This window comes from Polyodon spathula, chromosome 19 (assembly GCF_017654505.1).
Source record: "Polyodon spathula isolate WHYD16114869_AA chromosome 19, ASM1765450v1, whole genome shotgun sequence".
In the NCBI taxonomy this organism is placed as follows: domain Eukaryota; kingdom Metazoa; phylum Chordata; class Actinopteri; order Acipenseriformes; family Polyodontidae; genus Polyodon; species Polyodon spathula.
The window spans coordinates 26,852,611-26,866,971 of record NC_054552.1 but is presented as its reverse complement, the minus strand read 5'-3'; the positions used below and the strand labels follow the sequence as shown (position 1 = coordinate 26,866,971).

General features: G+C 37.3%; 1 protein-coding gene across 2 annotated transcripts in view; it reads right to left on the bottom strand.

Moving 5' to 3' along the window:
* Positions 1–3,366: 3,366 nt before the first annotated feature.
* Positions 3,367–14,361, bottom strand: part of LOC121294500 (fibrillin-1-like) — a 76,131-nt gene continuing 65,136 nt past the window's right edge. For both annotated transcript variants that reach the window (XM_041218273.1, XM_041218272.1), the window contains exons 60-66: positions 13,145–13,267; positions 12,239–12,355; positions 8,979–9,107; positions 7,600–7,719; positions 5,912–6,143; positions 5,572–5,764; positions 3,367–4,691 (exon numbers count right to left, since the gene is read on the bottom strand). In XM_041218273.1, coding sequence (XP_041074207.1) covers positions 4,311–4,691; positions 5,572–5,764; positions 5,912–6,143; positions 7,600–7,719; positions 8,979–9,107; positions 12,239–12,355; positions 13,145–13,267 — 1,295 coding nt within the window. In that variant the 3' untranslated portion in view covers positions 3,367–4,310. The remainder of the gene's footprint in view (positions 4,692–5,571; positions 5,765–5,911; positions 6,144–7,599; positions 7,720–8,978; positions 9,108–12,238; positions 12,356–13,144; positions 13,268–14,361) is intronic.

The window sequence follows — 14,361 nt, the reverse complement described above, 5'->3', positions numbered from 1 at the left end:
TATTAAGTCTTGACTCGTAAAACAAAATGTGATCACGTCTAAGTGATTTATCAGTCTTACTGCTGCCTGAACAAGCAGTTTGAATCTTGATGTGGCTGTTGGATTTTGAGCTAGTCAGAAAAACACATTTTGCTGTGCAGTTTGATGTGAAAACCACACAATAAGTGTAACAGCAAAGTATGGACCTGATCATTGTGCAGTTCTTTGATGATATGGTAATTTAACATAGAAGTAACTGCCCTACATATTGAAACATTTTCCTAAATACTGCAGGCATGGTTTAGATTAAACCGTGGCACACTATGAATTAAGCTTAATGTCTTGTACAATCATATTGAAAATACTGCACTGTTGTATCTGTTGAATGTCAATGGAGCGCTAAAACAAGGTTAGGTTTTAAATGAACCCATTTACCACCTTGGCAGGTCAACATCAGTTTTTTTTTTCTTTTTCTGAAAAGCAAAAACATAGATGTTAAAAAGGTTCATTTAGTAGTTTCCCACAGCATAATAAATGTGATGAAAAACAAGGACACCTTTTGTAACAAAAGAATTTTGAATTTCTGAAACACGCTGGCACATCCCATCCCATTATTTTCTTTAGCAAAGATTTCCTGGCTGAAGGAAACTTGTTGTTGGATTGGTTTCTGGCTTTCTCTTTACATGTGTCATGTTTCCCATGAGCTAATGAAAGCTTTTGAAGGTTGTTTTCTAAAAGTGAACATGTACAGAATAAATGACATTCACTCTCCCACCCCAATGCAGCATGAAAAATGTGTTTACTATCAGGAGGATTTCCCAGGTTGAAAAGTAATGTGCAAGCATTATGGTTAGGGCATAAAAAGCACATTACCAATTACATAGAAACGGACTGGACTATGTATTTTATATATTGGATTGGATTTGACTTTGAATTTCAATATGTGTAGTAACTAATGTAGCACCACTCCCTGGTATTGTTAATGGAGTGGGGGCTTCCGTTGTCATTCTTGCTGATTCTTGTTACCTGGTTCTAAATAAACATTGTTTACATTGAAAAAGCATAACTCCCACCTGGCAATAATATCAAATACCATTGATTCATTAAGACAAAAAAAAAGACATTGGTGTTTATATATACAGTAACTATGGAAGATCTTTAAACTATACCTGATTTCAAAGTCATTCAAAATCCAACATAGTGTACAATAATGTTTACATAGTGCCCTGCAATCTTTTTTTTTTTTTTTTTAAGCTAAAGAATATTGTAAAGAGTTCTGTATGAAACATGCTGATATTTACCAAGAGAGGTCAGAGTTGATCCCCACAGATGGGCTTCTGATTTAATAGAGGAGGCAATTCAGCTTGTATCTGAATGGGTGTATCACATCAATATCAGGGTCCACTATATTTTACTGTATAATTCAGTAATATGAAAATTACAGGAATACATTTATGTTTTTCTTTTCTAGGATAGGAAATTATCAGACCATGTGTATCTTTAATAGATCCACAGATATTAAAAAAAATGTAGTACATAACCTTCATTCATTTATAGTTATTTGATACAAATGCCAGATTGGAAATATATATGTTTCTAAAGAGAACACAAATATTATTAAATCAGGTGGCAACAGTTTCTAAGACTGTGACATCACACTGTGAAACATACCAAAAATTAAACAAGTCTAGATCTACTGTGGAAACCCTTTTTTGGACGTATGTGCTTGGTGAGAAAATACATCTGAAATATTTACCTAATCAGTTCGTTACATGGCAGACTTCTTGCTACAGGTAAATGTACTCTCTGTCAAAAGTCCTCCAAGCTTGAGTTTGTCCTGGGTTGCCCTCAAGTGCATCTGTCTTCCATCTGGAGAACTGTTTTCAAGCTTGCGTTTCTTGGGCCTCGCATCAAAAGTATGGTCACCACCAATTAATCATCACTAACATAGGAAGTGTTTACTAATGCAATGGCAATAGTTCAGAACAAAAGTGATACCTATAAAAAATATTTGGTCAGATAAAGTTCTGATAAAGTTTTTGGCCACAAATTTTGCGGAAAGTGGAGTCATTGGTGTATAATGTATTAGATTAAACCAAAAACAGGTACCTTCATGTTTCTTTAAAAAAAAAAAAAAAAAAAAGATTAAAAAAGATTTTAAAAATAGTTTATAATCTGCAAAACAAAACCAAATGCTATAGCAGTACAGGAAAGACAATTCCACTCAAAACCATTAAATGAATCCTGTAAATGTTCCTGTATTATTTTATAACAAGGAACTACTTCAATGTTTCTAGTTTAGTTATAGTAGGACTCTTTTCTCAAGTTAAATATGGACCTAATGTACATCATTGTACACTGTACATTTAAAATGAGTGGTGTAATACAAGCATATGCAGATTATTTGGTGAAATAGCCGATGTCAACCACTGGTTTGTAAGCTGAATTTACAGCTTTAAGAACACACTGTGACTTGGTATCACACGGCATTCCAAAAAAGAACAGCATATTTACTCAATGCCAAACCTCATACAGACAAAAGACTTTCAAATTGAAGCCATGTGTATTAGAACAACAACCTTGCTGTCTTTGGCTGGGGCTGCTAATAACTAGCACAGATATTTAGGCCAGCCTCACTGCTTACATGTGAAGAGCAGGCTTACTGACACAATTATTTGTCTTTATAGGAACGTCATGGGTGCCTGGTAATCAAGTACGCCTGATATTAACATTTTAAATACCTTGAACAACTAAATGTAAAGTGCAGTATGATAGATTGAAAATAACCAACCTGTTAAATTATCTGTATGGAAAGTACAACCACCATCATAACAAAGTATGACCTGTTGAACCAGTCCTCATTGATCTTTTAATTTTATAGTAAAAGCATCATTTCCTGTGATTTGTTTTCTGTACTTTTCTAGAGTTTAACTTTCTGTGTAGTTTGTTTACGTCTATTTTTTCAAACCTGCGTGCCATTGTTTTGTTCTGTGAGACAAATGGGATTAAACCTACTTCTACATGGCAGTAGCAGGCTGTAAAACAACATTACCAAGCTCTGCTATAGTGTAGATATTTTTTGCAGTACACTTGACACGTTTCAAAGTGACTATTTATTGGTCTATGGTACAATTTACTTTCTCTTTAAAAATTACAATATGCCCCTTGATTAATTCAGGTGTGAAACACTTTTGTTTAACAGTTTTTTTTTTTTTTTTTTTTGCTAAAATGATTAACTCAAGGAAGATTCATCCCTAAGACAGTGTTATGTTCGAGAATGGCACACTGTTGATCTGCCGCACGTGACACTTGCAATACACCTTCTTCAAATACTTTTATGCTGAACAAAAAACTGAACAAAAAAACTGAAGTGAACAGATCAACCTGTTAAACCAAAACATGATTTTATTGTGATGTCACTGACACTAAACCCTCATTGATGTGTACTGTGCAGATGTTGTCTTTAATGTCACCTTGTTGACAGCATTGATTGTCACCTGACTGAGAACCTTTGTGGCCCTATGCTGGCCTCAGTGCATAATTTGTAAGGAAGTCACATATTTTGCATCATCAGGATGGTGTATACAAGTACAAGAAGAGGTTGGTCATTACAAGCACCATTACAAAACCCTAACATATAGGGTTTTCAAAAAACTAAAAATCTAGTTTACAAATGCTTCCATGATTAAAAAAGTAGCATGATTACAGTATAGACACACTTAATTTACATGTATTATAGGTATAACTGAGACAACTTTGGTTGGTCTGCAAAGTAATTGAAATATTTAGACTGAATAGTAATTGCATTCCGGCTACCAGTTTGTAAAATATTACAGTGCATTCATAAATTTAGGATGTCAACGTGACTAGCACCAGTTAATATAATAAATTGCTGCTCTAGCAGTAGTGAGTCGGAAAATCGGAGAAGCAAAGTTACAGATAGAAAAAAATCCTTCAAGGCAGAGCAAAATCGTATACTTCTGAACTGATGAAATGCCTCAGCATTGGTGCTTAGAAATAATAAGTCCCAGTAAAGTGTTTTAAGATTCAACATATCATTATACAACACAACACCTGCATCTTCTTAAAGAGGCTGAGCTTTATTTATACAAAGCCTGAGAAAGTGATTGATTTTGGCTAGGGTTTGCATGCCGTACCTTACATATATTTAAATTTTTTATTTTTTTTTTCAACATGTAGCAGTGCTTGCTCATACTTCAAAGTAATAAGAGATTGTATCCATGATATGTAGAATCTGCTTGGGAATCAACAGCAACAGTTCAGCCTTTTCTTTGGCATAAGCAATGTCAGATTGTTCTTCAATTGCTAAGTTAATGAAGAATAATGTGGATTTTCATTTTAAGGATGTCACCGAGCTCACCAGTGAGGTAGTCTTTGTCATGTTTATCCTCCAGATGATCAAGCTCCTTCTTTTTATACAGCGGGATGCTGCTGATTTGTAACGAATAGGCTCCAGGTATGGGTTTCTTCTTGGTCAGGTGAAGATAGCTTATTCCTTCTTTTTGGTTGATTTTGAAAAAGCCATCCTCGTTTCCGAAATCAATCAAGTATCGGACGTGGTTAGTCAGTGCGGTGAGCGCTGGCACCAGCTCCAGGATGTGGTCTTTTTTGTCCAGGTCAGTGATGTTCAAGCTGAAGACTAGAGGTTCATCAATGTCCACACTGGCAAGGCTGATGCTCTCATTTTCATCCTGTAAATAGAAAGTAGATTCTACTTAACATGTCTGCACACTTAACATGTTGCCTTTTGTCTTTTACCCCACTTAGACAACTCACTTACTAAATACCTTGACGTTCAGTGTGATACTTGTTGATAGATGAAATGGTAGCCGTATTAGTCCAGAGATGACAGACAAAGAGAAGGAGATATGATACCTTTTATTGGACTAACTAAATAATAATAATTCACAAGCTTTCAAGACCTCAAAGGTCTCTTCAGGTGAAAGTAGGAAAGAGAGATTGATGTTTATATTCAAAGGTTGCATCAGAACTTTAACAAAAAAAACTTGTTAAATGTAAACTTCCTACTTTCAGCTGCAGAAGAGAACTCTGAGGTCTTGAAAGCTTGTGATTAATTATTAATTAGTCCAATAAAAGGTATCTCATCTCCTCTTAGTGTGATACTTGAAATTGACAGTCACTACTGCAGAAAAACATTCTGGGCTAAAATTAAGAAAAAACACGCCACTCAGATGTTCTGTTTTCACAGGAAATGGACATCCTATTCTGGGATACCCAGATATTTTCTGAACAAAACATTTGTTTGACTCCATTATTAATGTATTTATCACATTATATTGAGGTTTTGTTTTTGTTATGTCAGGCCCCAATTCCCAAAGCTTGAAAGGTTTATTTTCAAATTGTGTTTGTATGAATAATTGATATTCTTCAAGATACAATTCTTCATTCTTATTTTATTCATAAAAACACAGTTTGACCAAAAAAAATTAAAAAAAACCAACCAAAAAAAAACAACCTCAAGTTAAGCTTTTTGAATAGGGTGACCTTATGGTGGCTAGGTTGGAACCCAATCCCAATGTAACATCGCAAAGAAAATCCCAGGGCATTTACCTGCGAGTCATTCTGAGGTTCAGCTTCTGTTCCATTGGTGCTTCTGCGTTTCCTGCCCTTCTTGGGATAGCCATTAATCTTGCATTCATAGCAAGCTTCTGGTGAAAGTGAGTTGTCATCTGTGTCTCCTCCCACTCCTTCTACTGCCAGTGCTTGGTCTCCATTTCCAATTCCGACTCCAGATACACAGTGCCTAAAAATATGTACAGATAGCTCTGATTCAAATTCACACATAACTCAGTGTTGATATCTTCAATGCAATACATTTTAAAGGCCTTTAGGGCAGTTCTAATGGACACCCTATAGTTTTCCAGTGCTAATGAGATGTGAAAAGCCTTACCCTTGTCCCACTCTGTAGTAGCCGGTTGGACAGGCACAGAGGTAACCACCGTCAGTGTTGGAGCATCCATAGCTGCAGGGACTCTGAGAGGAAGCACACTCATTGACGTCATGGCATGCTCCTCGGAACTGTTCAAACTGGAATCCTGTGGGGCAGATACACCGGAAGCTTCCGAGGGTATTGTGGCAAGAGGCTCCTCCACAAACCTGGGAGCTGAGGCATTCGTTTTCATCTGTGGGCAACAAATGTTTTGTAAACTATCAGTTATGGGTTGGTCAAGATTTCCAGTGCAACTTATCCTGTGTACAGATGTCATCCTGTGCACGGAACATAAAGACCCTAAGAACCTCAGTCAACACATTCACAGTACCTTGTTCCACCTACACGGTGTGCATTGTTTTAGATAGTGAGTCACTACCTGAGAGAATCCTGAATCTATTAATTTAGTAATTGATTACAAATTGTTATGAACAGGGATAGCTCATTTACAACATATGACTTAGAGGAGCACACCAGGAATTCATAGGAGACACAGGGATTGGAACGGGTTTCAGAGACTGCTGGGAGATTTCCTGGGACATACACTGACATTTAACGGTAATGTGTATTTGTAATTCTAAAGTGTACATAAACCTTATACATGAAGCAGTGAGTTTGAAGATCGCTTCTATTGACAATAAGATAATCAAACTTTTGTAAAGTTATAAAGAAACCCAGCTGCTCTAGAAGGTAATAGTCGATTTATTTTACATTCATATTCATATTCTACAGTTTGTGACTAAGATAATTAATTGATTTTTGGCACACTGTTGTAAAAACAGATAGCAATCCCAAAACACTTTTAATACACTTTGAATGTATATCAAGCATCTATTCTCTAGACACCTTCTCTTTGAAGTCTTGTTTTGGTTTGTTATGTACTGTACTGGAATACTCTATGGGGAACATCTCTTTGATTCATGTGTTAAGTGTCAGCACAGGCTGAGTGTAAAACTTCAAACAAAAGGGGGGAAAATGAAGTCTCTTCATGTTACAAGTAAGGTCACACTTTTGACAGCCTCTCACAATGCAGTCTTTCTGTTCCCATGCTTACAAAATGGATTAAGACCAGGAATGAATATGTCTAGACTGCCTGTCGAGGACTGTATAAAATGTCAGAAGTTTTAGTAAAGGTTAGTGCAATTAAAAGCAGAATCTTCCCCTCTTACTAAGAAGGGCTGGGAGTTAAAGCAGTTTTATATTCTGTTAATGCACGTTCCAGAGTTTATCAGTCCAAATCCATCAACTCATTGTTATTTTTAACAGTCACTGAATATTAACAAAGCTTTGGTCACAGCTCTAATAATATGCATGTTATAGGTGTCTGGGCTTTTTTTGGATATATTTACCCCCCTGTTAAATAGCCTGAACCTGGGAACAATAAAGCCTGCTCAACCTCTGAATCAGAACAGCATTTGCATGTCTCCATGCATTCCTAAGATGAAGCTCAGCTACAACCATGAAAGGTGAAAGTTTATTTATTTTTTTATTTTAGATCCTGGAACAGCATGTATTGACCAAATCTGACCAGCGTATTTCATGAAATTATTCTGAAGAATGTATTAGTTTCTACCTTATATTTTATAGCAGCATAACTGCTATCCTCAAATACTTCCACTAGATGGTTCTACTGAGAAAAAGTTACTTGCCCACACACTGGTTCCACTGGTAATGCTGAAGATACCCTTGAGGGCAGCTGCACCGGTACCCTCCAATCATATTCTGACAACCATGCTGGCATCGATGGTTCCCGTCACACTCGTCCATATCTAAAAGAGAAGCCATGGTTACCAGAAAAGGCAGGAGATATGGTTAAAAAACGAATGCCAAAAACATTGCACTGAAATAGGCTGAAATAAACATTTTCTCAGTTATTACCAACTTCTGGTTCCTTCCAACTGAATTTTTTTTTTTTATTATGTTATTCTTTTGGTTTATGTGTACTGCAGTCCATGAACCATCATTCCCCGATACTTAATACCACATAAAACTGTCAAGAGGGCATTAAAATTGTGTATCTTTACAAGATCATTGCTTCCTAAAAAAACACACACCCACTAAACCAACAAAATCCTAAAAATACAAAACATTTAACTTGCAGTCCTTTATAAAAGACACCCAAACTTACAACACAGTAATTTTGTAATGAAGAGTGCTGTTAAAAATGTCCAGCGCTGCAAGTCTTTGGCCAATGCCCTGCTGAACATTTATTGCGAGCAATAAAGTTCACATTGGTTACAAAGTTTCAGCTGTCATGTGGGTGATTTTGGCAGAAGATGTAATTAGACCAGCAGGATTAGGCCTATTCCCTTGTGGTGTTAGCTGGAGTCAGCTGTTCTTTTTTTTTTTTTTGACCAACAAGTAGTACGCTGAAAGATTCCAGTCTGACCTGATGGCAATAACACCCTAGGAAAACAAATTCTCTATTTTATGATTTTTAAACAATATTGACAATTATTTGTGGAACCTGCCTGGAGCACCTTTTTTATTCAGCTTTATTGAACCACTCTACTACAATTAGAGCAGCAAGTCAGCAAAGCCAATCAACTGGATGCGCCCCAAATAGAAAAAAGACCAGGATGAATGTATAGAAAGTGTATTGAAGTATAATGAAAGCAAGCTAAAGCACTGGCAAACAATACAAAGCATAACTAAATATGGACAAGCATGGCAACCTTCTTATTATACAGTATTCATTTTGCTAAACAGATTGACTTGTGAAGTATCTTATCACCCATACCGTCCAATACCCAGTTTGCAGCAGAAGATATCAATAGCTGTCATTATTCAGCAAACATAATGGACATCCATTAGGCCTGCAGCTCTTTGGAACAATGGCAGAAAAATATGTGCTGGTGCAGTACAGGTTGATATCAAATCCTGCTTCTTGAGGTTTAAAACACTGGACCATTAAGTAACACATCCTACTCTTGTCCAAAGCAAAAAGGGGTGGGGAGACTTTATCCCCCCCTAGTGGGGGAATAGATGATGCATCTTTCCAAATAAAACACACCGCAGCATTCCATACCTTCACAGTTCTGTCCATTTTGGTCCAGCAGATATCCACGCTGGCATTCACAACTGAAGCTTCCTGGAGTATTCTGGCAGATTCCCTTTGCTCCACACAATCCAGCCTCCAACATGCATTCATTGTTATCTAGATAAATACAAATATCCACAAAAATAATCATATATTATAAGTGTGTGCCTCCTATTATGAGAGTGTGTTAAACTCAATAAGCTTCAATACTAAGTATATTAATAACAAATCGTACTGTACTTACATACATACAAACAAAGAAACAAACATGAACATATAAACATTATATAACATTTTTAAAAAGCATGACTTATTGTACGGTAGTCCATTTGTTTTAAATGATTCAGCTGAGGTAGGTTATAAGTAAAGACTCTGATCAGGTTACTGATTTTGGTGTTTTCCTGCTTTGAATTTGGCACTCTTACCTAAAAGGTTGCAAATGCATTTTCCAAATGTCTGTGCAGTACAGCTCAACTGCGGACATATTCACACTGCAACCTGACACAAACATTTAATCTGGGAGTCTATATATTTTACTGTTTGAACATCTGAAAATCAGACTCAAGAGACATTTCCCCCAATTAAATAACACCGTGTAACAATTTTTTTTTTTTTTTGGTTCCTGGGTAGTAAGTGTTATTTCCTAATTGCTTATGCCTCAAAAGTATAGAAAATGGCTATTATTCCCCACAAACTTTGCTTTGTGACCAGGACAGTGATATTTTGAAATATTTTCTATTTTCTATTTTCCAGAACATTCCAGATAGATTCAGTGCTGAGTAAACTTTGAGTAACTTCTAGAACTTTCTAGAACTTTCCAGTAATATAAATAGTAGTATAAATACAGGGGCCTTAAGCCCACCAGTTCAGTTTAGTTCCAGCTGCCTAAGTGGATACATATCTGCATTTTTCTGAGATGGCATCAAGAGGCTGCAATGGTAGCATTCCTGAAGGCGGTTTTACCAAGTTTCCATGCTACCTTTGGGACAGCAGGGACACCAAGGCGCACTACCACAGGTGGGACTAGCCACAGTGGACCAAGTTCTCTGTGGGGAGGAAAAACGTCAAGTGGGAGCCACTGGTGGACCCCCGGAAGGTGCTGATGCCACTACTGCACATCAAATTGGGCCTAATGAAACAATTTGTCACAGCTCTAGATAAGGAGTCGGCAGCCTTCAAGTACCTTCAAGACTTCTTCCCTAAGCTGTCTGAGGCAAAGGTCAAAGCCGGTGTCTTCGTCGGACCACAGATAAAGAAGATCCTGGAGTACAATGAATTCCCCAAGAAGATCACTAGTAAGGAGAAAGCGGCTTGGAACAGCTTTGTCGCAGTGGTTCGGGGCTTCCTGGGCAATCACAAGGCCGAAAACTATGTGGAGCTGGTTGAGACTCTGGTGAAGAACTACGGCACAATGGGCTGTAGGATGTCCCTCAAAGTCCATATCCTTGATGCTCATCTTGATAAATTCAAAGAGAACATGGGAGCGTACTCGGAGAAGCAAGGCGAGCGCTTCCAACAGGATATACTGGACTTTGAACGCCGCTACCAAAGACAGTATAACGAGAACATGATGGGAGACTACATTTGGGGGCTGATTCGTGAAAGTGATTTACAGTATAATCGTAAATCCCGAAAAACTACTCACTTCTAAATCTTTTGTAGTCATTTTTGTATTACTTTAGTATAAATACATGTTAATTTGAATTCATATGTTGTTTTTTTCTGACTTTATGTGAACGAAAAAAACGTCTTCTCATTGGAAATAGGTAAATTTCAAAATATCACTGTCCTGGTCACAAAAGCAAAGTTTGTGGGGAATAATAGCCATTTTCTATACTTTTGAGGCATAAGCAATTAGGAAATAACACTTACTACCCAGGAACAAAAATTGTGTTACACAGTGAAATCCTGCGTTAAATTCAGTGGAGACTAAATCACATTTTTGTGCTGATAAAAGGCTTCTTTCAAGCAAGCTATACAGAATGTATCTTCATTTTCTCAGGTTTGCATATTGCCTCATGCATTTACCTGTTTTTTAGTATCAAATATGATTCTTGACAGTGTGCCCATTTTCAACAAATTTTTCTTATAACCCTACTATAACTAGTCAGTTCAAAGCAGAACACATTTAATCATAAATATACTAAAGGTGTAGAGTCCCTTACTGGGATTTTCAGGAAATAAAAGTTACAAAATGAAAAAAAAAAAAAAAAAAAAAAACTAATGGTACTTAAATGACCTGAAATGAAACACGCAATGGTTTTCCTTTTAAATAAATGACTGTGTTACACTTTGAAAGATCTGAAAGTAAAAGGCTTAGGAAAATGCTTCCATTGCAGTAGCATGCATGAACCACACAGATAAGCAGCAGCTAACAACTGGTTGTAATCCTGCTGGCTGCACATTCTACATGCCCACTCTCAACTGGTATAAACTTCCAGGCTGTCTAGGGAATAAACAAGCAGGATACGTAGAGAGTTATTTGAAGTTAAAATTCAATTAAAAAAAGCATGCACACACTACAAAGCCTTCTTCATACTTAATATGACCAGATTTCTGCTTACATCTCACTATTAAAAGCCCAGTCTTTTTTTTTTTTTTTTCCTAATCTCAAGTCTTTACAGTTAGGTTATGGGAGCTGTAGCACAACTTGGCACTGCTCTGTGTATCCATGGCAACAGACAGATCCATAACAAGGTTGCTATAACTACAAATGAGGCCAGCTAATTTCTATAACAAGAGTCCCCGTTGATAAAATTAGTGCCACTGCAGCATGTTGTGCAAATGCTCAGCTTGAATCGTTTTCCCTTATCTTAAAAGTTTACAGGAGCCAGGAATGCATGGTTGCTGTTAAAACAAGTTTTAATATAACAGTGTTTTAGGATTTTCCCTCAATGTCCTCTGTTTGAACTCACTCTACAGTGATTCTTGCAGGCAGAATAGCCTGCTATAGCCTGCTATTAAACATATGGTGATCATCACAGCATAGAAGTGAAGCATTATGCTTGCTTTCACTTAACAGTATCCCAAAGTGACACCCTGATAAAGATCCCGAGAATAACAAGTATTGGGTGTTGGATTCCCATGCAGACCCAGCTGGAAACATATGAAGGCAATCCTTGGATTTCTGTAACTGATATGTGCAAATTACCAATGGTAGAGCCCAAGGGTGCCATATGGGTTAGGTTACAGTACATCAGCATGCCTGACCCAGCCAGATGTACTATCTGAATTGGTATTGTTCTTACCGATGCATGCTGTGTGATGTTGCGTAAACCCAGGTGGGCATTTACAAGTGAACCCCCCAATTGTGTTGACACACAGGAACTGACAATTGTGCTGTTTGGTTGAGCACTCATCAAGATCTACAAAAAAAACCACAATTCACAATTAGTGTACCAAATACAGCTAAAACACTTATCTTATTTAATTTGATAAACTTAAACCCAACAGGGGCAGCTGGATTTTAGAGCACTGGGAATGCCCCTGGATTGCATTAAGCACTTATTTCTACTGGCAATCCAGGGGTGATTGACACCATTGAGGCAGATTTCCCAGCACTGTAAAATGCTCTGCAAAATTCAGTTTTGGCAAGCAGGTTATACGTTGATTAAATCAACTTCTTGGTTTCTTATAGTTCCATTTTTTACGTTTAATGAACCTCAAGGGGGGAACCACCAAGTGTTTTGCAATGCCCTTGTTATTGGTCACCAGTAAGTTGCTGTGCTGAAAAGTCACACAAATTACTTCCCTGAAGGAAATTCAATTTTTTTTTCTCTTATCAGACACATAAAGGTATAACCTTTGTGCAATAAACAAGTATCTGGCCAAAGGAAAAATAAAGTGAATGCCAAGTGTAGCCACTGAAGTACTGCATGCTTTCTGAAGAGCAGGATATCAGGCAAATAGCCCAGCAACCCTGCTGCCAAATGTAAACCTTGAAATTTAGGTCAACTTAAGCTGTCTAGAAAGGGACCTCTGACAGCAGTGTGCATCTTTAGTATTAACCAGACTGGCAAAGCCAGTTCAAAAGCTAAGCCAGCTCAACTGTGTCTATAATGTTAAAATCAAAGGTTTATGCTGGATGGAACAGGCTTTGTGTGCAAACCACACTCGCTTCACCTAATTGCTTGTTTAAAAAGGCAGTCAGTTACCTCTGCAACTCTTTCCATCTTCTTGGAGGATGTAGCCTCTTGGACAGGAGCACAGGTAGCTCCCTTCAATGTTTTTGCAGATGAAATTGCAAGGCTTCGGCGCTTGAACGCATTCGTCAAGATCTGCAATTTGGTCAAACGTTGTTTTGTCAGCAAGGGTACATAAACAGTGAATACAGCTCATGATTTAGAGTGCATGTAATCCAATATAGATTTCATAATTCTTCAAATCTGTATTAAACCTGTATTTAAAAAAAAAAACCCACACATATAACCACAAAAGGATCCCCTGTTTAGAGCAAGCTGTCTGAAAAAATACTTGCGTGGAAGAGAACATTTCCATATGATTATACTGGAACACTACAGCCCCTCTAATGTGCTAATTGTGCCAGCTTTCAATAACCAGACTGACTAAATATTGGATACAAAAGGACAAGTATATACAATTGGCAGGCACATATACAGCATTAAGATGCAATTCTCTACAGTGCAATAGATTAAACAGATGCTCTCGGCATATTATTTTTTTTTTTTTTTGGGCTGTAATTTTCATCTAGCAGGCAACTGGCCCAGTATTTAACCAGTTAAAGATGCCAGCCCCATTACTCCAGGTGTATTAGTAACTGACTCCTGCCCTGAAATTTGTCTCGAGCTGGGGGAGATTATTGTGCCCCTGGGATGCATTAACAGAACTAGATGTACACTATTGGTGATAAACAATGTTAGCCTGTTTTTTAAATACAATGGTGAATTTAAGATGGTGCCCATTAGCCAGATACACATGAAGGTTACAGTTTTGTAGCTATAGTCTTTAACCTTTAATGAACAATTATTCATGATTCTAATGGATTTCTTTTACAAATACATTATGCTAACTGGTAGCTGAATGTTGCTTGGGTAATATTGTGCTAGATCCTCTTGTTCACACCCTCCAGGACCTTAATTGGAGTTGCGTCAACATTGATGAGAAGGATGCAACAATGATCAATGATGAGAAGGATACAACAATGATCAATGATGAGAAGGATACATCATTGATGAGAAGGATCCAACATTGATGAGAAGGATGCAACAATGATCAATGATGAGAAGGATACATCATTGATGAGAAGGATCCAACATTGATGAGAAGGATACATCATTGATGAGAAGGATCCAACATTGATGAGAAGGATGCAACAATGATCAATGATGAGAAGGATACAACATTGATGAGA